The sequence below is a fragment of the Parus major genome, chromosome 27 (assembly GCF_001522545.3).
Source record: "Parus major isolate Abel chromosome 27, Parus_major1.1, whole genome shotgun sequence".
NCBI classification, from domain to species: domain Eukaryota; kingdom Metazoa; phylum Chordata; class Aves; order Passeriformes; family Paridae; genus Parus; species Parus major.
In genome coordinates this window covers 1,551,723-1,578,075 of record NC_031796.1, presented here as the reverse complement: position 1 = coordinate 1,578,075, position 26,353 = coordinate 1,551,723, and the positions used below count along the sequence as shown (strand labels likewise).

The window sequence follows — 26,353 nt, the reverse complement described above, 5'->3', positions numbered from 1 at the left end:
CTGGGATGTGTTTTGTATGGATGCAGGAGAGAAAGCCAGCTCTGTCTCACACATCCCCAGGGCTCTGCCACATGCAGGGATGGGGCTGGTGGGAGCCGTGGCAGCACCAGAGCTCGCCCAGGGTTTTGTGCTGAGCCCAGATTCCATTATCTGTTATCTGTTATTACAGATAACAGCTGTAATAGGAGAGACCTGGGGAAGAGACGCCCTTGGCAGGGATGAATGCATGCAGACTTGTCTGAATTGGTCTTGGGGAGGACGGGAGTGCTCCCCAAAATCCAGAAAACCTGTTCAGGCACAGAACTTTCTCCTTCTCGCCATTTCTTTCTCTTTTCCCCTTCTCCCCCTTTCCTTTCCCTCCCAACAGCTGATGCCAGTAACCCACAGGAGTCGGAGGGTGAAGGCAGCAGCCTGGGGCTGGTGCCCAGTGCTGAGGAACCACCTGTGGAGCTGCCAGGCACTGTTGCCCCGCTGGGCTCCCCACCAGCCTCTGAGCTGTCAGAGGGCACCTCAGATGCCACCAGCGTGGCCTCCTCATCCGCCCAGGCAGCTGAGGCACAGACAGCTGAGTCAGGCAGCAGCATCAGCTCGGCCCCTGAGAGTGAGAAAGAGGGGAAAAAGAGCAAACAGCACCTGTACTGTCCCACCTGCAAAGTGACCGTCAACTCCCTGTCCCAGCTGGAGGCTCACAACACTGGTAAGGGCATTACTGGGGGGACGGGGGGACGGCCCCCCTGACACTTCATCAGGGCTCTGAGCAAAGCCCAGCCATGCCCCATAACCAAGCAGCCCTGCAATGAAGTAGTGAGCAATAATGAGTGCTGCTGTAATTAAAAAATGTTCATTAAAATGACCTGCACAGATCAGCCATGGGGCTTTACCTGGGCTGCAGCTTCTAGGGTGAATTTTCACAAGGTCAAACACTGTTACTATTCATATCTCAATTAAGGATATTTCCAGCTACTTTTAATCAAGTGATTGAGGCTACTTTATTTTCCATTTAGCTTGAAGTTGATAGCCAGGGCTTCTCCCAAACCTGGAATAATACTTGCCAAAGCAGCTCAGTGGTTTGGGCTTGTGGCCCTGTGGAGAAGATCCCTGAGAATGCAATGAACTGTGGATCTCCATAGCCTGCAATGACTCCTGGGCTGTGCAGGGCAGCCCTTTGGGGTGGGCAGCTGTGGGAGCTGCTGAGGGTCCCCCTGAATCCTGGGGGTGGCCAGACCCACCCCCAGGGTGGTAGCAGGGGGTGGCAGCCATGGTACGGGGGTCCTCAGTTGGGTCTGCAGGCCCTGCAGTTCCAGCTCCTGGCTCACCCCTTTCTCTAGAGGATGTTTAGTTGGGCACCCCAGCTTTAAATGGAAGGTCCTTTCCTGCCCCAGCTCAGTAAATTCTGGGGACCAGTTCCTCCCACCCCACTGCCTACTGGGGCAGCAGCAGCTGCCGTGTGCAGGGTTGGCTCAGGACACTGCTGAGGCTCAGCTACAGACGTGTCCTTTTGCTTTTGTCAGCTCCAGTTACAAATTCAGGAGCTGATTTGGGGAAAAAGAACAACAAACAAACAAACAAACAAACAAACATTTGCAGGCTGGCACTGCTCTGTGGCTGTCACACAGCTTCTTGCTTCACGCCTTAAAAAATAGAATGAATTAGCAGGGGCTTAAATTACTTGCTCCCCATGCACCCTCGCCATCCTGGCACTGGCAGGGACAGGATGGGGTGATCTGTCCCCAGGTGTGTAGGGATCTTGGGTTCCTCCTTCCCCAGCTGCTGTGACCCTGCTGAGCTATTCCTGGCTCCATGGCTGGCTCCTCTCTGACCTTGGGCATGGCTCAGATGCTGCAGCACAGCGAGCGACGCGTGCCCGACTCTGCAGACTGTGCTAATGCCCGAGGACAGGCGACAGGCTCCAGTGCACGCTCAAAATAGCAGCATCTCCGAAGCTGGCACATGGAGAGGGGTCTCTGGGAAGATGAGCATCTCTGCTCTGCCTGCAATGTGCAGTTTGGCAAGGTTTGGGAATGAGCTGTGCAGCACCGACAAAAGTCTGGGTTCCCAGGCAGCTCCCTGTCCCCTCTGCCTGCTGCTGGGCACAGCTTGGTGGGGTTCCCCTGGAGCTGTTGGAGCTGTTCCCACTGCTGTGGTGCTGGCACAGGGCTGGGCTGGGTTTGCTGAGTGTCCCCTCTCGCCAGGCGCCAAGCACAAGTCAATGCTGGAAGGTCACGGCACCCAACTGCGGCGAGGCCGGGGCAAGCTGCTCTCCCGGGCAGGGCACAAGTCCAAGCGGATCGGGAACAAGGGCAGCATCAACATCCAGAACAAGGCGTTTCACTGCCAAGTGTGCGAGATCTATGTGAACTCCGAGACCCAGCTCAAGCAGGTGACAATGCCCTGGGAGTGCCCAGGCACCGGGTGTGGGTGTGCAGGGACTCAGGGTGCGGGTACCTGCTGGTCCCTGCAGGGTGATGGGTGTCCCCACAGACCTGGGCTGCACTGTACACTGTCCTGGCTCTCAGTGATCCAGCTGTTTTCCTCCCCAGCACATGAGCAGCCGGAGGCACAAAGACAGGCTGGCAGGGAAGCCACCCAAGCCCAAGTACAGCCCCTACAACAAGCTGCAGAAGAATGCTGCCCTTGCAGTGAGTATTCTCAAGGTACCTGTCTCCCTGCACAGCACTCGCTCCGTTTGCTCGCAAAGCCTTGTTCACCATCAGCCGTCCTTGCAGTGAGTTATGGGACCTGCTTCCCTTAAACCTTTGTTTCCATCACCACAGCTCAGCTTCTCCCCTCAGGGAGAGTGAGCTCTGTAGCGGGTTTTGAGTCTATTCCTGGGAAGGCCAGCATGGGGATAACTCGGGAGTGCTTTGGCAGCAGCATTCACAATGGCAGCACTTGTGATTCCTCCACCTGTTCTGCAATCTCACGGTGTCTCCTCCTCCCTCCCTGCAGTCCAAGCTGGCTTTGCAGAAGCATCTCACCAAAACCCTGGCAACCCGTTTCCTGCCGAGCCCGCTGACCGCCGCTGCTGTCTGCGCCATGCCTGGACCCCTTGCCTTGCGACCAGCGGCTGCCACCACCCTTTTCCAAGCCCCGATCCTCGGACCAGCCCTTTTCCGAACGCCGCCGCCCCACGTCCGCCCCACGCCGGGTCCCATCGTCTTCGCACCCTACTAGAGCCGCTGGCCCACCAAGGGTCTGTCCACTGCAGCTGGGCTGGGCTGCGGGGGCTGCGCGCTGGGGGCAGCGCTCCTGGTACCTGCTCTCCTGGCTGCTGGGAAAATGTAGTCGTAGACATCAACCCTGGCTTCTCCTTTGCTTGGAGAGGGCTCCCACTGGAGAGAGGTGCCCTGAGAGAGCCCGGCCAGCCCTGCCACGCATCCCCACCGCTCCCCCAGCCTGTGCTGGCTCCGTGCTCAGCAGATGAGCCCAGGCAGTGCACGGAAGAAGACTGTCCAAATCAGCAGGACCGTCTCATGGCCAGAGCCTGCCTGTCCTTGGCCTGCTGGCTGCTTCTTCATCGCCCTCCCAGTTGCCAGACTGGATGGAGAGGAGCTGGCTGGTCCCTGGGAGAAGGAGCATCCCTCTAGTCCCTGCCAGCCCAGTGGGAAGGGAACTGCGAGGGGAATCTCAGCCCAGCTCTTACTGGGAGAAACAACCCCAGCACAAGTGGGAAGCTGACAGTTTCTCTCTCAGCCTGGGCTGGCTGTGCCCTTGCCAACCCTGCACCTGCCTGTGCTGGCAGGGGGTTTCTGTGCCACCCACCAGCCCCCTGTCCCCACAGCTCCCTACATCCCACCAGCCAAAGAGCCCCTGCGGTGGCGGGCACCGGCCACACCGATCGTATCCTCACTCCGAGAGCAATAGCTGACCCCAGGGCGACGCCTCCTCCCTCCAAAGCACACGGGCCCTGCCCTGGCCCCAGAAGCACACGATGGGCATGTGGCCAAGCTGGGCCCAACTCACGCCCAGCAAGGCCAGGAGCACCAGGCTGTCTGGTGCTGGCTCCCCGAGAGGAGGTGACCCTGTGCTTGGCACCTGTCCTTGTCTCTGTCCCACCGCGGGGACAGCCCTGCCCCTACCTCCCGGGAGATGCTGTGAGGCTGAGTGAATGTCCCTAAAGCACTTTCAGTTCTCCAGTGAAAGGCAATGCTGCTGCTCACCTGCCGTGCCCAGCCCTCCAATCCCATCCCAGTTAGGAGCTTCCAGGAATGAATCCTGATGATTCCCGAAAACAAAGGTGTCCTCAGCAGCCTGGACAATCAAGGTGCACCCATAACCTGCGGAATGCCGGGCTCTGGAGGGACCTCGAGGCCATAGCTCTGTGTTTCACTGTGCTCACACAGCCCAACCATGACCTGTCTGGGACTGTCACTGCGGCGCTCTGGGTGCCCAGCACGCTGCTGTACATAGAGAGAGTTGCATCCCAAATGGACCTTTCGCTGGAGGAACACCCCACCCCGATCTATGCAATCCAGGGGGGCAGCTCACCCGCCGCATCGGCCGCCTGCGATTCCCTTTGGTGCTGATGCATCCATGCAGCTGGAACAGTGGTGGGAGCAGAAGAACCAACATGACACTGAGCTCTGTCCTGTCCTCGGCCCAGGGTGCTGGTTCAGACCTCTGCTGTGACTCCCATTCCCTCCCAGCCCTCGGGAAGAGGCAGGTTGGTGTGTGCACCTGGGAATCCACACGCACAAGCACACACATATCTGATGTCTTGGCCATAAGCAGCACCTGGATTTCAGAGGGATTTTGCCCAGCGTGCTCCGCCGATGCTCAGGATGGGTCCTGGCACGGGGAGGTGAACGGGAAGTGGCCAGTGGGTGACTCAGATGGCTGAAACATATCTGCTTCCCAGGGCTGGAGCCTTGGCAAGGACAGGGAAGCTGCAGGAGGGAGCACACACCTGCAGGACCTGTGGGCAGCACCAACCATGGAGCCACCACTGCACTCCTGCCACAGAGACAGGAGAGTGAGGGAGCCCCTGGGTATGAATTCACCTGCTCAGGGCATCCCTTCCCCAGGGAATGAGAGTAGAGAGAGGGCACCAGGAGAAGACTGAGCAGCTGTGCATGGAGACAATGGAAAGGTCTTGCAGCAGTGGTGGGACACGTGGCTTGGAGCACAGCAGAGGGAAGGAAGGCTCCCAGCAAGAACAGCTTTGCCAGGGATAGGGAGATGGTCCCACAGCCCAGGGGGGACACAAAGGGACCCCACATCCCAGGGGACAGGAGCCTGTGCTGGTGGGGACCCAGGGGAAGGAGGGTTGTTCTACCCACTCCCCAGTGCCAAGCAACCCATGGCTGGTGCATCTCCAGCCAGCCCTGCCCGTCTCACTGTGCCCTTTCCAGGCCCTGGGGGTCACCCCCAGTCCAGCAGGACAGTGGGTCCCCTCCTGTGCCGTGAGCCCCTGGTGCTGTGCCCAGCCCCTCAGAAGCATGGGGAGCCAGGAGCAGCTGGGCTCCAGCTTGCAGAGCTTCTTGGCACCACTGGGCCTGTTCCCTTCCCTTGTTCCAAAAAAGCCTGTGCTGGAGCCATGGTTGCTCCTTGCCCCTCACCAGTGGAGTCCTGACGCACTCCTGTTCTTGGCACTTTAACCCTGTGAAAGCCATTCCTTCTAGTGACAATAATACTGCAACGAGCTGCGTAAGAAACCCCCGTTATGGCATCCCCCCAAATCCCCTCCTGCTCTCCAAAGCATTTACTGCCTTTGACTTAGCACATGCTGTACTAGGAGTAGGGATAGTCCATAGCGCTCGGTAACGTGTGCCCCTCTGTAAATAACCTTGGAGTGATGTGAAGTTTGATTCAAAAAACCAGAAAAAAAAAAACCCCAAAATGGAATATCCAGACTCTAGGGACTTGGCCAGTACCCTGCTGTAATGTTCATTGTATATTTTTTTGATGTACTATAACTGTTGGGAAAAAAAAAAAAAAGGAAAATATTTTGATAACCGAATCTCGTCGCTTTATTGTGTTACTCAGTAAATAAAAGGAACAAGTATAAACACATTGGAGCTTTTCATCAGTTCTTTTCCTACATCCAGATTACCTGAAGGGAACGAGAGTTACTGGGTAGGACTGGGACACCTGTGCCTTGTCTTATGCTGAGAGGAGGCAGCATTGTGACAGGTGGGCAGTGAGAGCTGCCATAGCCCAAAGCATCAGGGGTGTGCAGTGTAAGTATAGTCCCAGCTCCTCCAAGGATCTAGGCAGGCAGGTTAAGCACAACCCCATCTCCTCCAAGCTTGTGGCTGAGTCTGCACTCAGGAAGAGGAGGGCTGGAATGATGGATTTGGGCACCCTGCCCTCAAGAACAGCACCTGCCTTGTTCTAGACATTCCCTGGGGCAGCATGTCTGGATATTTCAGTGCATAAAGGAGCAGTGAACACTGCCAGAGTGAGGGACAACCTGCCAGGGAGCAGCACAGAGCCAGCTGGGGCAGGGCAAGGACAGCTGCTTGGCTGGAGGCAGGGCCAGCAAACAGGCTCTGCCCACATGTTATCAGGAAACAGAAAAAGAGGGAGTTGTTCCCTCCAGATGTGGAGCTGATCCCAGCGTTCCAGCTAGCCTGTGCTGTGCCTCTGTTCCACTCTCCCAGCCTGCACCTGAGAGCAGAGGGGGTCACTGAGTGAGCTTCCTATAGCACCTCTGCCCACTGCAGGGGCTGGGCAGAGAGAGGAGTGCCTCCTGTCCTACTGCCTCTCTCATCTGCCAGGACCATTCCTAGCCCTGGGATGATTGTTCCTCCTGCCACCTGCTTCCCACAGGCTCTGTGGCACCAGACAGGACTCAGCAGGAGGTGTGTGTGAGGGAAACAGGAAGGTGAGGAAGAGGAGGCGGCAGTGGAAGGGAAGGGGAAGCAGGCTCAGCCATCCATGGATCCGCTGCCCTTGTTCTTGCGGCTCAGGGGAAATGCAGACTTGCTCTGTGGCTGTGTCATCTTGCTGGCCAGGTAGATGAAGGGCTCGATCAGCGTGCGCCGGTCAGCCACAGACACCTCCCACAGCTTCACCTTCTCGCCCTTGGCCCAGTGCTGGGCTGCATCATGGTCCACCCGGCGCTGCTCCTGCAGGTCACACTTGTTGCCCAAAACCACAATGGTGACCTGTTCCAAAAGGGTGAGAAGGGCCCCTGATGACCAACCACGGAGCTGCAGGGCTGGCTGGCTCTGCCATGGAGACCCTCAGTGGTGGGCCTGGCCCTGCCACTGATTCCCCGTCCACGTCAAGGCCTTTTGAAACCAAATGATCTCAGCACTCCCTTCCTCTCCTGATGAAGTCTGTGTATCCCAAACCAGCCCCAAAGTGGAAGGAGCTTTTGAGCACCTGTATGCTCAAAGAACATCCCAGGAGACAACCTGTTACTGCTGGGAGCCTCACAGATCAGGGACCCATGGGATCAGGGAGCCAGCGGTATGTTGTGACAAGCTGGAGAAAACAAAGATGAGAACCTGCCCCAGGGGAGCAGATCCCACTGGCAGCCCCTTCTCCAGGGGGACTCACCTCCTTCTTGTCCTTGGACTTGTCTATCTCCTTCTTGAGCAGCTCGACACGTTTGAAGGACTCCTTGCTGTCGGTGCTGTAGACCAGCACGTAGCCGTCGGTGCAGGAGAAGCAGTGCTTGGGCAGCTCCAGCCCGTCGCGCAGCCCCCGCGTGTCGTAGAAGCGGACCTGCTCCCGCACACCGCGGTCCGTCTCGATGGAGCCCACGTAAATGTCCTCCTGGGTCTCGATCATCTCCGAGCCTGGCGGGGAGGGCAGGAGCCACGTGGGAACCCAGCCCGGGGAGCTGTCCCGCCGTGTCCTCCCCGCCCGCGGCCGCCGTGCTTGGGGGTGACCGGGGACAGCCCTGCCCGGGGGGATCCCCACAGCCAGCACTGCCCACTGCCCGCTACACCCCGGGGTCGCCGCTTCCCGGGGAAGCCGCGCTTACCGACCACATGGTTCCCGTACAGCAGTTGCTCCAGGATGGAGGTTTTCCCGACCGAGGCCTGCCCGCACACCACCACCTTGCAGCTCTTGCCCATCCCGCCGCACCGGGGCGGGCGCGGCCGAGCCTCACCGGCGGCGCGGGACGGGCGCGGCGGGACCACAGCGCCCCCCTGTGGGCGGGCGGACCGCGAGACGCGGTGCTGCCATGCGCAGGAAGGGGGCGTGGTCTGTATAAGCCCCGCCCGCCTCCCGTTCAAGTTCCGCCCATCTCCCGGTCCCGGCCCCGCCCGATGCCGCCGCCGGGCCCCTCCGCGGGCTCCCCCTGCCGGTCTGCCCCCGCCCCGCCCCACCGGCGGAGGCTCCGCCCGTTCCGGCCCTCGCCCCGCCCCGCCCCGCCTCGGTCCGGCCCAGCCCCGCGCGGTAAGATGGCGGCGGCGGCGGCGGCCGAGGCCGAGTGCGATGTGGTCATGGCGGCGCCCGACGGGCCCGGCGATACCGACAGCGACGAGGAGGCGCGCAGGTAGAGCGGCGGCCCGGGCGGGGAGAGGGCGGCCCCTGTCCCTCCCGGTGGGCGGGCCGCGGCCCGGCGAGGTTGCGAGTGCCGCAGGGCCCGGGGCCGCGGTGCATGGCGGCCGCAGGTGCTCGGCAGGGCCGGGAGCGCGCCCGGGGACTCCGCTCGCTCCTTGGCCGGGCGGACCCCGCGGGCAAAGTCCTCTGTCCCGGCCGGCCGGGAGCGGCGGCGCCCCGGGGCTCACCTGGCGGGCGGTGACAGCCGCGGGCCGCACGCGGCGGGGCCCGGGAGCCGCTGGCTTTGCGATGCGGTGCCGGTGTGTCCCACTGAGCTCCCGCGGCCTCCGTGTGCACCGGGATCTGAGCATCCACCCGTTACCGGGGTGTCCCAGAAATGCAGTTCACACCCTGTGTCCCCAGGCCACACACCCTCACCGCTGTCCGGGGAGCGCGTCCTCCCCCGCGCTGCGGAGGGAAGGATTAAACTCGTGGGAAGAGGAGGCTCCAAACTCCTGAACCTTTTGCTGCTTCGTCACCCCATTGCCCTGGTTCCTGGTCCCTTTGAAACCTGCCCACAGAGGGTTTCACTCTGTCCTGCCCTGCTGTGGATAACGGGAAAAACGCCTTGTGTAGAGCCCTGCTCCGGGAATGCTCCATCATCCAGGAGCTCCGGATGTGGCTGTGCCGTGCTCTGGTGCACCCTGCCCGGGGAGCTGTCACCTGAGGCAGGGCAAGGTGGGATCCCCACCTTTCCCACGGGTTATCCCCCCAGGAATGAGTGAGCTGGAGCGCAGAGAGGGGGAAAAGTCCCTGTCCAGGAAACTCCACTGGTTTTCCATAGTGGGAGGTGCTGGGTTCGTCTCTCAGGGAGCTGGAAGGAAAGAGCTGTTCCTGCCGGAGGTGAGGCATTTGCTCTGGAAGATGATTCAGTGGAATGAAGAAGAGGAAACAAAACCAAAAGTGGCCTCTGAGGAACCGTGGTTTCAGACTCCCATTGATGGCTCAAGGGATTGTATGGAAGTGATGCCCAAGGAGCAGCTCCCTCGGGAGGTCCTGCTGAGCAAGAAGGGAGGAGCTGCTGAGGAGGCTCTTGGAGCTCCCAGAGCACTGGGATCGCCCAGCCTGTGAGGCTGGGACAGGCCTGTGTGAGCACATCACTCCTGGCCCCCGGGCAAGCAAATTGTGGTGTTTGAAATGGGAGAAATTCACAGAGGTAAAACCTGGCTGGAAGGCACAGGTGTCTGCAAGGAGTGACCTCCAGCTCTTCTTCCCTGAGGCTGTGTCCTTCACAGCTTTCATTAGGTGCCTTTACAATGTTTCCTTTTCACGTTCTTCTGGGGATGTTGCACCTTTCCCTTGCTAAAATGAACCCATAACTCATACATCAGCAGGAGCTGATTCCTTGGTGTTGCTCTGCACACCCCGATTTCTTTGCAGTTCTGTGCATTAACCTCTTCCCTACCCCAGCCCTTCCCGATTCACTGTGGTAGCTCAGATGCTCTCAAGGAAATCAGAGCAATAATTGCTGTGTTGGGGAGTGGAGTTGGAGCCTCAGAAGGTGTCAGATGTTTGTGAAAGATCCAGGACCAGGCAAGAGCTGGGTGAGCTCTGCATGGGGCACTCTGATTTGATGCAGCCTTTGGGATGTATCTGTTCTCCCTTCTGTAAAAATCAGCAAAAATAAGGGAAAACTTTTTCAGCATCCTTAGCAAGCGAGGGTTCCATGTTCTGTTGTTTCCATTTAGGGATTACATACATATGGATACTTTGATCAAGGACTCACCTTTGTCCAAAGGCACGATTCTGTTCTCTGTGGCTTAATAAAACTGGAAAGTTAGAAAACAAGCAAAAGGGGAAATCTGCATTTCAGAATGGCTGTAACTAATGCTCTGAAGCAGCTGCAGACATGCTAGAGGGCTCCCAGGGTGTCCAGAGCCCAGGAATGGAGTGTGGTCACAGGATAATTATTGTCTGCTGCTGCCTCATGGCTTGTTGGGGTCCTGGCAGAAAGTGTTGATGTAATTGTGTTAATTTTATCCATTGGTGCACCAGCACGGAGCAGCTGATGAGCAGGACTGGGCCGCCCCTAAAAACTCACTTTTTTCTTCATTAATTTTAAAGGTTTCTCAACCATGGGAACAGTTTTTTCCCTGCTCCCAGCTGCTTTATGAGCTTGGGCCACTGGAGCTTTGCCAGGGAGAATTTCCTTGTCATCTTCCTGGCACCTCAGGATTTTGGCTCCCGTGCGTGCTCCAGGCTGGATCTTTCTCCTTCTTCAGCATTGGAGCATGTGGAAGCCTCTTAAAAAGAAATACATCTAGCTGTTGGGAAAATACTGTCAGGAGATTGCAGAGCCCCTGCTGCAGGCTTGGGATGTGTTGGTGCCTCTGCAGGACATCGATGTTTCCCACAGCAAAGTGACGAGCATGGAGTGGCCCAGAGGTTGTGGGCCTGGCCAGGCTGTGGTCACTGGTCAGGTCTGCAGGTGTTACCTGGAGGTTGTCAGGTGTTGGTGAGCACCAAGAGGCTTTTCCAGTGCATCTCAGTGAGGCTCCTCCAGAATAGATGTCATTTCTCACCAGCTTTCTGCTTTTCCAGCACTGGCAGGAGGGTTGAGCCATCTGAGGGGCACCCAGTCATTCTGGGATAACCTGGAGAAGGCTCTGCTCTTCCTGTTCTGCCTGTAAATGGGCACTTGGGTTTCCCAGGTGATAAACCAGCCCATTTTACTCATCTGGAATTATTTTATGATCTTATGATCATACCAGAAGCAGCAGAAGGTACTTGTGTAGTTGTTTGCTCCCCCATGCATCTCCAGGGTATTTGAATATCTAACTTAGGCAGTTGGTTTATCCAGTAGGAAAAGGTGACCCATACCTACAGTTTCAGCCTATTTCTTTAACATGAAATGTGCTTTTTTGAGGTGAATCATAATGTAGTTGTTTTCCCCTGGAATTCTTAAGCTGGCTGGCTTCCTTCATTTGAAACGAATTGCTTCCTTCAAAAAAAGCACTCTCAGGCTGATTCTAGACCCTTCCAAAGTTACACTGTGGACCTGCCAGGCGTGATGGGGCCATTGCTGGGAATTAGGTTAATTCCAAGCTCTGGGAATTACATAACAGCACAATTAAAGCTGGGGCTCGGCTGCTGCTCTCACTCATGGCTGCAGGGAAGGTTTGGGTCGGTTCTTGGATTTCTTGTGGCATATTTTGGTTCTTGTGGCTCTGAGTTTGCCCTCAGGTATGAGGAATGTTCTGAGGGTTTGAGCACCTTCTGTGTTCAGGTTCAGCTCTGCTCTTGGAGATGCTGGAGGCAGCCTGTTGTTGTGTTTCTGCAGGAGAGTTCTTTGCCCATTGCTGGAGATTTCTGCGTGTCCAGGCTCGGATTTCCCGGGCTGGGGGCTGTGTTGAGTGTCTGCCATGGTGTGTGTGCTGAGCCAGGCCGCTGGGAACGCGTTGGGGGGAGCTGATGTGCCAGGAAGCAGCTCCGCTCTGCCCTCGGCATGCCAGCACTGCCCAGCCAGCCACACACACACACTGTGTGTCCCACTGCCCTGGGGAGCCTGTCCCACTGCCCAGACACCCTCTGGGGGATGCACCTCTTCCTAATATCCAACCTAACCCTCCCTCACCCTTCTCAAGCCATTCCCTGGCCACCAGAGAGAAGAGCTCAGTGCTTGCCCCTCTGCAGCCCCTCATGAGGAGGCTGTAAATATAAATCCTGAATCCTCACTCAGTGTCAAACCTTACCTGGGGACAGGTCTCTAAGTGCATCCTGTGTATCTTTGTGACACATGGAGTGCTTTGTTTCTCTTCCAAGTCCTGAAAGAGGGGAGGGGAGAGTATTGTGTGTCCAGGGGCAAACATGATGGCTAATTTTAAGCTCTAGACATCTGCCTGCTGTAAACTGAATTGAGATCACCCAACTTATTTTACCCCAGCGGCTGAGTCACATCTGACAGCTGAGAATCTGGGTGGGATTTCACCCCCAAAAATGCCTGATAAAGGCACCATATCCTATTAAAGAAAAAGCCTCTGCAAGAACTGCACAAAATTGGCAGGTATGTTGCTTTTGCCAGAGCCTAACAGGAAAGATTGCTTGGTCAGGACAGGATTTTGGAGCCTTTCTTAAATCCTGGCTATTTTAGGGTTTTGCCACCATTTCATAACAGAGGCAGGCAGTGAAGTGGGAGTGAGGGTCAGGAGAGCTGGGAGATAGTGACTCTGCCACCTGCTTAGGTGCTGGATTTCTGTCACTGGTGGTATTGTTGTGGCACATCCCTACCCAGGGACTGTGCCAGCACACCTGGACCAAGAGCTGCTGGGTTACAAATCCCTAAAGGTTCCCATGACAGAAAATCAGGTGTCTGCAGGAGTCTCATTGGGAGCTGGAGTGGGAGGTGGAAGCCACGATCGGCACTCGAGCGGGGGCAGCGTGTGGAAGCTCTGAGGAGGAGGCAGGAGTTGTTAGGCAAGCGTGGGATTGTGTCAGTGTGTGCAGGATGGCTTCTCCAAGAGCTGCTGTGCTGGAATGAGGAGGGGCTGAGCTTTCACAGGGCACGGGGAGGAGAAGGAGCCTTGTGCTGCTTCCTCTCTCCCCAGGCAGGCAGCGAGCTCCATCCTCAGAGCTTGAGTGTGCGAGGGAGTGTCACTGCACGCAGCTGCTGCTCGTCTTCCTGGGCCTCAAGCTGTGCCAGAAGAGGTTCAGGTTGGATGTCAGGTGGAATTTCTTTGCAGGAAGAGTTGTCAGGCATTGCCCAGGGAGCAGTTGGAGTCCCCATCCCTGGAGATGTTCGAGGAATGACTGGACATTGCACTCAGTGCTCTGGTCTGGTTGACAAGGTGGTGGTCGGTCACAGCTTGGGCTCAAAGACCTCAGAGGTTTTTTCCAGCCCACAGTTCAGTGCTGGCAGGTTCTCTGGGGTGACTGGGACAAAAGTATTTCAAGTATTAGAGATGCTGAGAAATACCATAAAAGAGAAAAAAAATAATTGCCTCGCTCACAAGGAGAATCACTCCCACCAGCCCCTCCTGTGCCTGTGGTGCATGTGAGTGATGAAAGACAAGCTTCTTACCCAGCTCCTTGGTGCAGCTCTTCTCCATTTCTGTGTCCAGCATGGAGCAGCCCCACGAAGACACAGACTGTCACAAAGACACCCATTCAGCTGGGGGCGTATTTTTAGCAAAGCACGATTCTTCTTCAGTGTCAAAAGTAGCAAGTGGGGAGCGCAGGCCCCAGCAGCGCAGGAGGCAGAATGAGCTCATTCAGACCACAGCATCTGTTGGGGTGAAACAATCCCCAGTGAGATCAGGGGCTGCAGTTCTCCTTGTTGGAGCCAGAGCCGTGGTAAACAAGGGCTGTGTGCTCTGTGTGTCATCAGGGCACAACAGGGCAGAGCTGCTCCTGTCCTGGTGCTGGAGCTGGAGCCCAGCCTGACAGCTCCAGCAGGTCCTTTGCCTTCATGCTGTGGAGGTGATTTGCTTTCACAATTTTCATTGTTAAGCCTTAGGCCATGTGAGCAGCAGAAATACCTGTGCTCTTCTTTCTGCCAGTGTCACTGTGGCTTGTTGATACATTGATCTGTATTAAAATGCTTAAAAGGAAGACAGACCAATAAAAAAGAGTAGAAAACATTAATCCTTGTGTGGGGATGTTTCTCTGGCACCTCAAAGTCGCTTTCTGAAAATTGGTTTTGCTGGGGTTATGTTTTCTTTCTCCCATTTTCCCAGCACTTCCCAGCAATTTGTGGCAGATGGAATGCTCTGGCAGTCAGCCTTTAGCTGTGTCTGTTAGGTGGTAATTCTCAGGACAGGTAAAATGGCTCAAAGATTTATGACTCGGCCCACTGTGCTGAACAGGTTGTGATGGTGGCTCAGGTGGGTTCTGCCATTAGAACTGTTTCTTTAGACAACAGAGACCTGAGGGAAGGAACTTAAAATCTGTGATATCAGAAACAAGAGAACAGTGAAATTCTTTACTGCCCGGGTTCCAAAAGTGCAGAAGTGCTGAGTGCTTTTTCCACTGTATTTGGATATTTGATCTGTAATATTCAAAAAAGATGGTTGTGTTTGGAAACATTTTAATCATGCAGAGTTTGCATCCTGATGCTTGTGATATGGCTCCATCTCTCAGGCATGTCTTTGTTGCACATCAGTGTAGCTGGGAGGGTGCAGAACTCCTGGGACTCTGGGGGGTTCTGGCTCCTGAGGAAAAGCCAGGCTGCAGCACCTGCCTCAGGTGTGATACTGGGGGTGGCAGAGGAGGGATGGCAGTTCCCCTCTCCAAAGGGCAAATTCATCATTTTCTGGAGCAGGGGTGGAAGGAGCTGACCTGGGAGCCAGGACAAGGCCCTAGGGGGGCATTGGTGTGTTCTACCCCTTGCTCTGCCACAGTTCTTACCCATCTCATCCCAGGGTTTAACTCCTGCAGGGCTGTGGCTGGACTCAGCTGGGGTGTAGCCCACAGAAAAACTTCAAACTGAAAGTGAAGAGCACACTTCCCAGCTCCCAGTGTCCATTGTTCTGCCAGCTGGGAAATGTTCATGGCTCAGTGAAAACAACCCCTGCATGAGGTGGTTGTGTGGGAATGGCCAATGGCAGCCTGAGCAAGGCTGAAAACATGGGAATTTGTTCCAACACAATTCCCTTTGTTCTCTCCCAGGTCAGCCTGCTGAGCACTGCTCACATTCACTGTTCCATCACCGTGATGTGCCCTCCCTCTTGCCCTGTGCAGGTGAAAGGCTGAAGGGAGATGAGGGAAGAGAAAGGGCTTGGTTTCCCTCAGGGGAAGCTTTGCTTTCGAGAGTTTAAGGGAAGCTGCTTTAAACCATATGTTGTGTGTTTTTAAATGTCCCAAACTGTCTCTGCAAATGCTTGCTCTTGAGTGTGAGGACTATTTCTAGACCTGTTGCCAAGGCAGTGCCAGGCTTCTGTTGCAGGCTTGTACCCATATTTCTCTTTGATTTAGCTGTCTTTTGAATGTGGAAATTGTTCTTGGCTCTGGTTTGTAAGTATGTGGGACTCCTGAAGGAGCCAGCACTGTCTCTTTTGTTCTGAGGTGCAGCACCTTGCAGGAGGGGGCTGTTGAATGAACTCCATACCAGGGAGTTCTGTTGGACTCTCTGAGGGGACTCAAAGGTGGCTTTAGGCTTCTATTGCATCCATGTAAAATTTGGCCAGGAAATATCCCTGAGTATCCTGGTAAAGCACTGGAGTATGTGGGAGCCAGCAGGAAATGGGGTGTGCTGAGGGGATCTCATGAGAACCAGCTTAAATTTGGAGCATTAAACAGTTATACTGAGGTTGTTTGGGGATCAAATGCTTGTCATGGTCACAGTCTGTCTGTTCATTCCTTCTGAAAATGTGGTGTTTTGCTTCCTTTCAGAGAAGCAGAAGCATTCAAGGAGCAGGGAAATGCATACTATGCCAAGAAAGATTACAACGAAGCGTTCAACTACTACACAAAAGCCATAGGTGAGAACAGCTGATAATATCAATCTTTGCTGAATACCATGTCTAAAATTGGAGCTGGTTGCTGATTTCAAACACACCAATGGGGTTTCTGATAGCACTTGCTGAATGAAAACCTCTTGCCTGCTTTAATTACCTTGGGAAATGTCACCAGATCGATAATGCCAGTCAGAGCCAATGTTGTGAAGTGCTGCAAGTCGTGCAGCTGCTGTGTGACACTGATAGTGAGTCTTGCATTGTCTCCAGATACATGTCCCAATAATGCCAGTTATTATGGGAACAGAGCTGCCACGCTGATGATGTTGGGGAGGTTCCGAGAAGCGCTGGAGGATGCTCAGCAGTCAGTCAGGTTGGACGACAGCTTTGTACGGGTACGTGGAGACCTTCAGGCACCTCATTCAGTCCCTGGTTTGCAGCTGTTACAGCTCTTGCAAATCCCTTTTACCTGTGTTCCCAGGGCCACCTCCGGGAAGGGAAGTGCCACCTTTCCCTAGGGAATGCCATGGCTGCTAGCCGCTGCTTTCAACGAGTTTTAGAACTGGATCATAAGAACACCCAGGCACAACAGGAGGTAAGAGGATGTTCACATTTAACTGTCCCCAGTAGATGCTGAGGAGGCTGAGCTGGCCAAAGGAGAAATGGAGAGTGGTGTAAGGCAGCTGCCACTGTTGTGTCTCTCTCACAGGGTACATTTTCCTGGACTCCCAGTTCAGTTACTTTATTTCAAGCTGATTTTAATGCTGGCAAAAGTATTCGTGTCATCTGCACTATTGATCCATGGTCTGCAGTAGTTTTGGCTCTGCCATTCAGGGATTGGCTGTTCAAATGTTGCTTGGTGGCATTTCAAGGCAGAGACTGTCCTGCAGCACTTGTGTGTTCTGTCTTTCAGCTGAAGAATGCCACAACTGTGCTTGAGTATGAAAAAATAGCTGAAGTGGATTTTGAGAAACGGGATTTCAGGAAGGTGAGATTAACTTGTTTAGTGTGGTCTTATATAAGAACTGGTGTGTTTGACGTGGCCCAGGCAGGTGTGTGGCTGGTTTCCTTGTTTGGGAGGTGCTGTGCCACATCTGTTGGAGCAGGGCTGGCTGGTGAATTGTGCCAGCTCTGAAAGTGGCAGAGCTCTCATGCTCCCTGAGCACTGACAGGTGAGGAGGTGACTGGCTCAGGCCAACCCTCTGTCACTGTTTGCTTTACAGGGTGAATGCAGTCATGACTGAGCTGTTAGAGGCAGATTTTGTCAGCAGCAGCATTTGATCACACTTTTTTCCTGAAATGCATATCCAGGATTCTTCTTTCTCAGCTCTTTGAAATTAAAAAAAAAAAAAAGCAGACTGTGTGCCAGTGAGGGTCGTACAAGGAGGAATGCAGATCTGCATGGGGCATTCTCCTTACAGCTTCCAAATCTTTCTTCTCAAGGATTGTAACAGGATGCAGCTGGTACTGACCTGATAGAACAAGAAATGAGAGCATGAAATCTGAAAGGCACCAAGCACTTCTCATGCAACTGCTTCTGTGCAGTGGATGTATGTAAGCCTCAGATTTATCCCAGAAAGGAGATTGTCTGGTACATTGAGCCCATTGTTCAGGTCACTCTTAGGCTAAACTCAAGATTTTGGAAGGGTAAATCCCAGCTTTGTATCACCTGTTTCTGAGGAGCAAATGGGATGTGTGATCAGTCTGAATTTCCTGTGTAGGAATTGCCCTGCCTGTATTGCACATCCTGGGCATCTGCATCTGTCCCTCACTTCCCCAGTCCCACTTCACTGGGGAGGCCAACATGAAACGTGATCTTTGTTTCTGGAGAGCTGCTCCTGCCTCACCCAGGAGCCCTTGGCTCTGGAGCACAGAGCTTCCCACAGCAGAGCCCCGTGATGTCACGGGCTGAGGAGCAGATGAACCTTGGGGAACAATGCCCCGTTCTTGCACAGATGTCCCCACCAGAGTGCAGGGATGGAAAAGACCCATTAGCTCACCCTGCCCATGGCTGTCAGGCCAGTGGAAGATCAGCCCTTGCACTGTACTTTTTTGTGTTTTGTCCAGTCCAAACTGTCTCAATCTATTGAATTTTTGTCCCTCCCACATGTCTTTATACCGCAGGAAACAGGGGCAGGATTGTCCTTCTTGGCCCTTTCTTTAGGGCTTACAGTATAGAAGAGTTAAAGGGATGAACCTCCTACAGGTGTCCCTTGAGTCTTGTTTAGTGCTCTGTCACAGTAATGCAGCAGATGCCTCAGACCTTGGCACACAAAGCCCTTTGAAAGGCACAACCTGCATATGAGGAAAATTTTCCAAAGAAATCTGTCTCCAGCAGCAGTGGAGGTGGGTGTCTGCACACTCACCTTCCTGGTCAGACACACATCTCAAGCGTGGGGCAGCTGTTCAGACCTTGGCTCTCAGCTGTGCTCACAGCTGTGCTTTCTCCCACCCCAGGTTGTGTTTTGCATGGATCGTGCTTTGGAGTTTGCTCCCGCGTGTCACCGGTTCAAAATCCTCAAGGCCGAGTGTCTGGCGCTGCTGGGCCGGTACCCCGAGGCACAGTCTGTGGCCAGGTGAGTGTCTGAGGGCTGGGGTGTCCTGTGCTGCATGCCTGGAATAAGTGAGGGAATATAAAATACCAATATTCCTTAGTGCATGTTGTGATGAGGAGGGAGTGTGTGAATTTATGCACATTAATCTTCCCGGGAAGCTGCATCCACACCCCATTCACAATCAACCTTCCTGTTTGGGGAGCCTTCTGGCCTTTTGGCTTACCTGTACCACAGACCTGTTGAAATATCTGAGTACCACAGTGGAGAAAAGCGTTTGTGGAGGTCAGAAGGAAATGGGAATGAGGAAGATTTCCTTCATTGCTGTGTGTTGCAGTGACATCCTACGGATGGACTCGACGAACGCCGACGCGCTGTACGTGCGTGGGCTGTGCCTGTACTACGAGGACTGCATTGAGAAGGCTGTGCAGTTCTTTGTGCAGGCCCTCAGGATGGCTCCTGACCATGAGAAGGCCTGTCTTGCCTGCCGGGTAAGTGGTGGAGATGTGGCTGCAAAATCACCGGGATTTGGCTTTTTTTAAACCAAACACATAGTTTGGTTCTGCTGGATCAATCCCTTCTCCCTCCCTCACTATTGCCTTTCCCAGACTTCCAGGAGCAGACAGTGTGTCCAGCCCTTCCCAAAGACAGTTAATTGCTGCCTCAGATAAAACCAAGCTCCTAGAAACTGTTTCTCAGCAGATTGTGATACTTGGAAACAGCCTCTCCTTCACTCTGTTCCCTGGTCGGGCAGAGGAGCAATAAAAACAGTTACATTGGTTCTAAAGGAATTCCTGACTTTCAGGTCCAATATCCAGGCCTATACCCTTTCATTTAACACTTCCTTGCTGTTGCTCCTTCCCCTGGTGTGGCTCTTTGACCAACTTTAAATCTGTTCATGTGCTCTCAAAAAGTGAGCTCCCAGTCCTTTTATTTTAATCCATAAATTTACTGCACTGTTATGTTCTCATCTTAAAAAAATAGGCAACCTTTTTCCTGTGGAGGATGCCTGGAACTGGCACTGGCTGTTCCTTGGTGCTTCTCTTGGGGGAAAGGCAAAGTGCTTCCAGATCCTTTCAGCTGCTGGAACAAAGCTGTGGCTTGTATCCTGCAGCAATGTCTGAAACCAGATTAGAGCTGTTGTGTCTGAGGACCCTTGTCTGGCAGAACAAGGTGCTTGGTCCCCCTGACCTCATCTCCTTACCCAGGTTTGTTTCCTTTCAGAATGCCAAAGCACTTAAAGCGAAGAAGGAAGACGGGAATAAAGCGTTCAAGAAAGGCAACTACAAACTAGCATATGAACTGTACACAGAGGCACTAGGAATAGACCCAAATAATATCAAAACAAATGCCAAACTCTACTGCAACAGGGGGACGGTTAATTCAAAGGTAAGGCACAGTCACCTGGCAGGTGTCTGTCACCAAAACCCCACCATGGCAGTGATAAACTGCAGATCAGTTATTCTGCCAAGCACAGGCCCCCCTGCCTGCTGGGCAGCTGCATCTCTGAGGCCATGGGCAGTGTTTCAGGGTTCTGTGCTTGCACAAGACTTGGATCAGTTCCCAATAGCCAGCAATCGACTCCTGCAGAAACAAAACTCAAATACTTGGGCTGCACAGAGTGGGAGGGAGAGGAGGGACATGCTTTAGCCTTATCTTAGTCAGCAAAAAGCACTCCTGGCTCTCTTTCCTTCCTTCCCAGCGATGAGCAGATTTATTTTCTTGTAAATCACATCTTGCTTTGTGCTTTTATGAAAAAAGAAAAAAAATAAGACCTAATTTAAAGCCCCATGACACTTGAGCTTTGCTGTTAAATTTTAGTCCTGCACTATCCAGAGAAACAGCCAGTTGTGTGACAGTGCTCCCAATTCCCACCCTGTGTCCTCTGGGCATTTTTGTTCCTCAGCTGTCCCAATGCTGATGCTGCTTTCCCAGACACCCCCACTTGGTCAGAGACTCAGGCTGTTCCCAAAACCTGGGAAGTGGCCACTTAATGGGTGTCTTACATGCTTGTGTCTGAAAACAAACAGCACTTCTTCTAAAAAAGATTTCTTTTAAGTATTTTTAGGTTTATCTTCCTGCCCAGGGATTAGTTTGGACACAGAATTGGGATTGTTATCATGGTTTTGAGTGCATTTCTTACACAGAAGCACCACATAGCACTGGCCAGGCTGCTGATTTTTTTTTCCCAGGGAACAAAAGCTCAGTGTTTGGGGGGAAATTGGAAAAAAAAAAACCTAGACAGAGACACAGAAAACAGTGAGACTTTCCCAGATTCTTCACACCTTTCATTTGCCTGAAGTCATGATGCAGAATTTGCTCTCTGACTGGAGTTTATTCACTTGTGTCTGATGTTTTGTAGCTTAGGAAACTTGAAGAAGCAATCGACGACTGCACGAACGCAGTGAAGCTGGATGACACATACATCAAAGCCTACCTGAGGAGGGCACAGTGGTGAGTACACCTTGACACCTGAGCAGGTGTGTGGGCAGGAGTGTCCTCCTGGCAGCTCTGAGGGACAGGATCACAAATCTGGAGCTGAACTGAGTAGAAGGGGTGGGGCCCTGAATTTATTCCTCTTCCTTTGGCTGCTGAGGAGATGGGGGTAGCTCTCTGTGGCCTCTCCTGCCTGCCTGGATCTGGAACTGCCTCTTGGTGGTGTATTTATAGAATCATTTGGCTTGGAAAAGACCTCCAAAATCATTGGTGCCAGCCTTTGAGTGATTACCATCCTGTCAACTAGACCAGAGCACTGAGTACCACATCCAGTTGTTCCTTTAACATCTCCTGGAATGGTGACTCCCTGAGCAACCAGTTTCAATGCCTAACCTCCCTTTCAGTGAGGAAATTCTTCCTCATGTCCAATCTGAACAGGATTTAGGGAGGATTTGTTTTAAATCTTGACTCAGTTTACTGTGTTTATAGAGGTTCTGTCCCAGAGAGCCCCTCTCTCCCCATGTCTGCAATTGCAAATTTACAGTGGTTACAAAAGAGATTGAAAAAGACCTCCAAGATCAATCTTTCCCAATCTCCCATCTGTGTAATTGCTAAGTTACAGTGAGTAATGTGTGTGTAAGGCAGACAGACAGACACATGTCCCTTGGAGGTGCCAGGGTTGTCACTCCTGACCAGCACTGTCAGTGTGAAGCTGTGTGAAGCTCTGACCCTGCACCAGCTCCCTGGAGCTCAGGCTGCCTGGGATCAGTTCCTGCAGCTGCATATTGGAATGAGCAGGTTGTTAAAGCAGAACTTGTGCTGCCAGAGGAGTTTCCAGTGTCCCCTTGGAGCCCAGAGTGTGGGTTCCTCTGCCAGGGTTTCCCTCAAGAGTCAGGGCTCCCAGCAGTAGCCCTGTGTGGGCTCCTCAGGTCTGATCTGCTGAGTCCTGAGCACTTCTCTTAATCCACACCCACACAGACAGCCTGTACTGAACCCCTTTGATGTTCCTGTGAGGGACACCTTGGCCACCAGTGTTTCTTTCCACAGTTACATGGACACAGAACAATATGAAGATGCTGTAAGAGATTATGAGAAGGTTTATCAGACAGAGAAAACAAAAGGTGAGCACAAGGGGCACTCTCTGTGTGTGCACAAGTTTCCCTGAACTGGTAATTTTTTGTTGTTCCTTTTTTCCCCCCACAATATGCTGTAATTTGCAGCCTAATACCCCAGAAGGACAATATGGAGAAGCCCTCAGAGTCACTGAAAATCCCTGTCTCTGCTCTGGTTTCTCTCCAAGCACTGAATGCTGAAATAACAATTCAGCTTGTGTCTGAGGCAGTGCAAGGGGTTCAGAATGTCTGGGTTTGATTCTTGTTTTTGACTGTCCCCTTGCTTTTTGAGTAGCCTGAAGTGGAAGAGATGGAATAACTCCTCCCCTCTGTTTGTTGTACTCTTTTCCAGAACACAAGCAGCTCCTAAAGAATGCACAGGTGGAACTGAAAAAGAGCAAACGGAAAGACTACTACAAAATCCTGGGGGTGAACAAAAACGCCTCCGAAGATGAGATCAAGAAGGCTTACAGGAAACGAGCACTAATGCACCATCCAGGTACCCACAGCAGTCCTTATCTGCCCTGTGCAGCATCACTGAGGCAGAAATGCAAGTGGAAGAGGGAATTTCTGGGAAAAAGCAGCTCTGACCCCACAGATCTGGACATATTCTGGGACAGGAGCTTGGGGATGTGCAGCATTATCCATTTGCACTGGAAATTAAAGGCTTTTTCCTGCTGGTTTGTGTATCCCCAGACCGACACAGTGGAGCAAGTGCAGAAGTACAGAAGGAGGAGGAGAAGAAATTTAAGGAGGTTGGTGAGGCCTTTACCATCCTGTCAGATCCCAAGAAGAAGGCCCGTTATGACAGTGGGCAGGATTTGGAAGAGGATGGATTAAACATGGGAGGTCAGTGTTCTTTACAATACTCTGCCATGGCAGCCTTTACCAGGATCAGAGCCTTTAGAGTCTGCCTGATCCCCTAAAGCAAGCCTCCTGTTGGGAATGGTTCCATGAACTGACTGGGTTTGGTCCCTGACTGGGGTGACAGGGCTGCACTGAGTGTTCCCAGTTCAGGCTGGAATACTGGTGGGTGTTGTCCTTGGCAATCTGTCATGGGATGTGTTAAATAGTGTAAATGTGAGTCCCTAAATGCTGCTTCTCCAGACCCACAGGCTGCCCTGTGGCAGGCTCTCTCTGGGACAGCTGTTTTACCTGTTTGTGGTCACTTACATGGCCCCAGGTGCTGGAGCCAGCCCTGTGCCCCCTGCCCAGCCATTCTGGACCCTCAGTGAGCTGACAGCTCCTCAACTGTGGGAATGTGATGGCTGTTTCACTGCAGCTCATGAATTCCTTCTCTTCCCTGTAGAATTTGATCCAAATAACATCTTCAAGGCCTTCTTCAGCGGGCCAGGGGGCTTCAGCTTCGAAGGTAGGTGAGGTGTTCTCCTCCCAGCCTTGGAATCGTAAGTACACAGATCCCCCTGGCAGGGCAGCTGGGGCTCCCAGTGGATGTGCTGCTTGAGAAGAGCATTTGTCTGTTGCATAAACCTAAGAGCTTTTTCAAAGTTCTGCCTGCAGTGTCAGCTGGTGGCTGGTTCTGGTTCTTCTGGGTTCCAAAGCCACAGAGCCAGGGGCTCCCAGTGCTGGAGCTGTGTGTGGGCTTGGCCATCCATGTGCTGCTTAGGATTGCACTAAACCAATTTGGATTTGGAAAGTCCTGATTATCTTCCATTTTCTTTTTCAGCTTCTGGGCCTGGAAATTTCTTTTTCCAGTTTGGCTAAGAAGCAAACAAACACAAATCAAACCACACATACCTGATCTGCTTCTTTTAACCTCGAATACGGACAGCCCCAGACTCCTCCTCCATCACGTCTCGTTGTCCTTAGAGCAGTTTCATTTCTGGGTTGGAGCCTCTGTTTGTGTGTTGTGTGTGTGAAGAGGAAACCAGCTCGGGAGGGGAAGGCTTGTGAATTTTGTTTTACTGTTAACTTTATTAAAAAAAAGAAAAAAAAAATAAAGCTTTGAATCTCTTGGTCCCTCCATGCTGGCCCGTGCTTTCAGCTGCTTCTGCCCCTCTGCACAGAGGATTTCCTGGAATCTTCCCAGAATCTCCACATGTGAGAGGGAGAAGGAATTCCTGGTTTGTTCTGGTTGCTTCCAAAGCAGCATGTCCAGGGTTTGGAGTAACTTGTAAGTTATCTTAATCTTTTGGAAATACTGCCAAGGCTCAATCCAGTTTCGTACAATCCCATTTCACCTGCAAGCCTGGCTTCTTGGCTTTTTTTATTTCTTTTGGGTTTTTTTTCATGGTTCTCCCAGCAAGGCCCACTTGGGCATTAAACTTCTGTGATAATGTGTGAGCTTACAATTCTGTATCAGAGAAATGCTGCTTAAAGAGCAGCTTATGTGAGAATTCCCTGTGATGCAGCTGGAATTAAGGGCTTTGTGTTCCCAAGATTGTCCTGTTTAAGGGAATATTGAATTTGCTCTGGGCTGAATTCCTTCACTGTACTTTTTTAAATTAATCCACTTGAATATTTTATATTTGTGCTAAACTTGATTTTGTTGAGCTTGATGTGTGGTTTCCTGTTACTGATCCATGACATGGGTGAGTCTTTCAATGCCAAGTGACTTCCAGGCAGGGATCATGGGTGGTTTGGGATGTGCAGTGCTGAGCTCCTGGTGTGCAGCAGCTGTGTGTTTACTTAACCTGGTTTTCCCCTGGCAGTGATTTACTCCTCCAAAGCAGCAAGAAAATGCAAAGTCCAGCTCTGAACTGACAGTCTGTACTTTCTCTTGCACAGTGTCAGGACAGGAGCTGGAGGGATGGAAGAGCTTCCGGCCTGGAGCCGTGTCCTGGTGGGTTTGGTGTGGGGCACTGCCTGTTAGCAGTTTGATTTTCACCTAAAAGGTGGTGTTACAGCAGGGTCTCAGCTGGGAGAGGGCTCTGCTTCCAGAATTCCCCCCTTTTCTCTACAGCATGGACCTTTTCTGTCCAGGTGCCCTGTGTGAGCTCCTGTCTGTGGCAGGGTCTGGAGCACGGTGCTCCAGGCTCAGCCTGGGATGTGAGCGGAGCAAGAGGCAGTGGGGCCATGGCTGGGGGTCCTGGGCTGTGCTCAGTGAGGGGCTCAGGGGTTTGGCCAAGCTCCTGGGCTGACCCTGGCAGTGTGGGGCTGTTGGAGGCTGGAGTTTGCTCAGAGATTGGCTGCTTGTGCACACAGGCTGGGCTGTGCTGAGAGAAAACCTCCCAGTGACTCTGTAACACCTGATTTGCTTTCCCAAAGCAGAACAAACACTGCAGGGAGCTCATTTCGAGCTCACAGAACGAGGTGATCACTCATCTTTGTCTTCCTCCCTCCTGAGGGCTGTGCCCTTCAGCAGGACAGGGGCTGCTGGGGGAGCTCCTGGCGGTTCCAGCGCTGGTGACGTTGCTGTCGTGGTCCTGCTGTGGTGTTTGGTCAGGATTCTTGACAATCTGCTTTCGTAGAGGGAAAATTTAAGGGCTTAAATTTTAGCACTGCAGAACAGAGTATTTTACAACTGGTTTGAAACTCAGCTTTCTAAGTGAACCAGCGCTGAGTAGTACTTCTAAAACCCAACTGTCCCACGTTTATTCTGATGTCCTTCACACTGGTGTGAGGGATGGACCCACCCAGGTGCACCAAGAGCAGCTGGGTCCTGCCACTTTTCAGGTTCTGAAATGGTGAATATGTGGGGAACTGAAATACTGGTCTATGCACACTGATGCTTCCCCAGCTTTCCTGGCACTGTAAATCAGAGTTTACAAGGCCTGTTTAGTGGCATTTTGGATCCATGACATCTCGTCCTGTGTGTGTGTGTTGATGTCACTGTACAGTCTGGGTTGTTCTCAGTCTCCTGTTGCTGAGCAGAGCCATGTCCTGTGTCTGTCAGTGGGTTTATTCTCATTTTCCCCTGCCCCAGGGAAGTGTGACCAGCTTCCTTCCTCCCTTCCTTCTCTCCAAGCTGAGTGAGCCCGTTCCCTGGAGCACAGGAGTGGAATGGCTCTGCTTCTGGGAGAGAAAATGTATACAGCAGCTATTTATAACCTGTACATGAATGCATGATTTAATGTAGTTAAATATTCATATGGTGAGTGCCAAGACTTTCTACAGAGCGTTGTTACGTGAATCAAGGTGAAGGCAAATGCATAGAACCATGGAAAGGGTTGGGCTGGAAGGCCTTTAAAGGCTGTCAAGTCCAACCCTCTGCCATGGGCAGGGACACCTTCCACTAGCCCAGAGTGCCCCAGGCTCTGTGCAGCCCCTGTTCCCACAGCACAGAGCAGGGCTGGGCAGGGCTCGGTGGCACCTGGCACCTCAGGGCAGCAGCAGTGCCCAGTGGCACTGTGACCTCCACCATGTCCCAGCATGGCTTGGGGAGACAAAACTCAGCTTCTTT

General features: G+C 53.1%; 3 protein-coding genes across 4 annotated transcripts in view; 2 read left to right on the top strand and 1 right to left on the bottom strand.

The window, feature by feature from the left end:
• ZNF385C (zinc finger protein 385C) overlaps positions 1-6,012 on the top strand; it is a 60,185-nt gene extending 54,173 nt beyond the window's left edge. The window contains exons 6-9 of one of the 2 annotated variants that reach the window (XM_015651124.1): positions 368-697; positions 2,193-2,380; positions 2,541-2,639; positions 2,950-6,012. In XM_015651124.1, the coding sequence (XP_015506610.1) occupies positions 368-697; positions 2,193-2,380; positions 2,541-2,639; positions 2,950-3,174 (842 nt within the window). In that variant the 3' untranslated portion in view covers positions 3,175-6,012. Of the gene's footprint in view, positions 1-367; positions 698-2,192; positions 2,381-2,540; positions 2,655-2,949 lie in introns of both variants that reach the window. The other variant, XM_015651125.1, reaches the window with a different exon arrangement.
• NKIRAS2 (NFKB inhibitor interacting Ras like 2) lies at positions 5,946-8,101 on the bottom strand. Its single transcript, XM_015651165.1, has 3 exons — positions 7,937-8,101; positions 7,507-7,748; positions 5,946-7,109 (listed from the first exon to the last, which is right to left on the bottom strand). The coding sequence occupies exons 1-3, from the start codon at positions 8,028-8,030 to the stop codon at positions 6,870-6,872; spliced, it is 576 nt and encodes a 191-aa protein (XP_015506651.1). The 5' UTR covers positions 8,031-8,101; the 3' UTR covers positions 5,946-6,869.
• A 222-nt stretch (positions 8,102-8,323) lies between these two features.
• Positions 8,324-24,153, top strand: DNAJC7 (DnaJ heat shock protein family (Hsp40) member C7). Its single transcript, XM_015651127.3, has 14 exons — positions 8,324-8,455; positions 15,829-15,917; positions 16,161-16,285; positions 16,372-16,485; positions 16,804-16,878; positions 18,348-18,466; positions 18,780-18,933; positions 19,667-19,831; positions 20,805-20,896; positions 21,926-21,999; positions 22,343-22,489; positions 22,687-22,839; positions 23,300-23,362; positions 23,678-24,153. Exons 1-14 carry the CDS (start codon positions 8,361-8,363, stop codon positions 23,713-23,715), a joined length of 1,503 nt encoding a protein of 500 aa, XP_015506613.1. The 5' UTR covers positions 8,324-8,360; the 3' UTR covers positions 23,716-24,153.
• Positions 24,154-26,353: the final 2,200 nt, after the last annotated feature.

Bases quoted from the DNA above. Each gene is read 5' to 3' on its own strand.
- NKIRAS2 (XM_015651165.1), bottom strand. From the start codon at position 8,030: ATGGGCAAGAGCTGCAAGGTGGTGGTGTGCGGGCAGGCCTCGGTCGGG. The intron at 7,749-7,936 runs GTAAGCGCGGCT...CCTCCCCGCCAG, and splicing joins GTACGGGAACCATGTGGTCG to GCTCGGAGATGATCGAGACC. The intron at 7,110-7,506 runs GTGAGTCCCCCT...CTTTTGGAACAG, and splicing joins AGTCCAAGGACAAGAAGGAG to GTCACCATTGTGGTTTTGGG.
- DNAJC7 (XM_015651127.3), top strand. From the start codon at position 8,361: ATGGCGGCGGCGGCGGCGGCCGAGGCCGAGTGCGATGTGGTCATGGCG. The intron at 8,456-15,828 runs GTAGAGCGGCGG...GCTTCCTTTCAG, and splicing joins AGCGACGAGGAGGCGCGCAG to AGAAGCAGAAGCATTCAAGG. The intron at 18,467-18,779 runs GTGAGTGTCTGA...TGTGTGTTGCAG, and splicing joins GAGGCACAGTCTGTGGCCAG to TGACATCCTACGGATGGACT.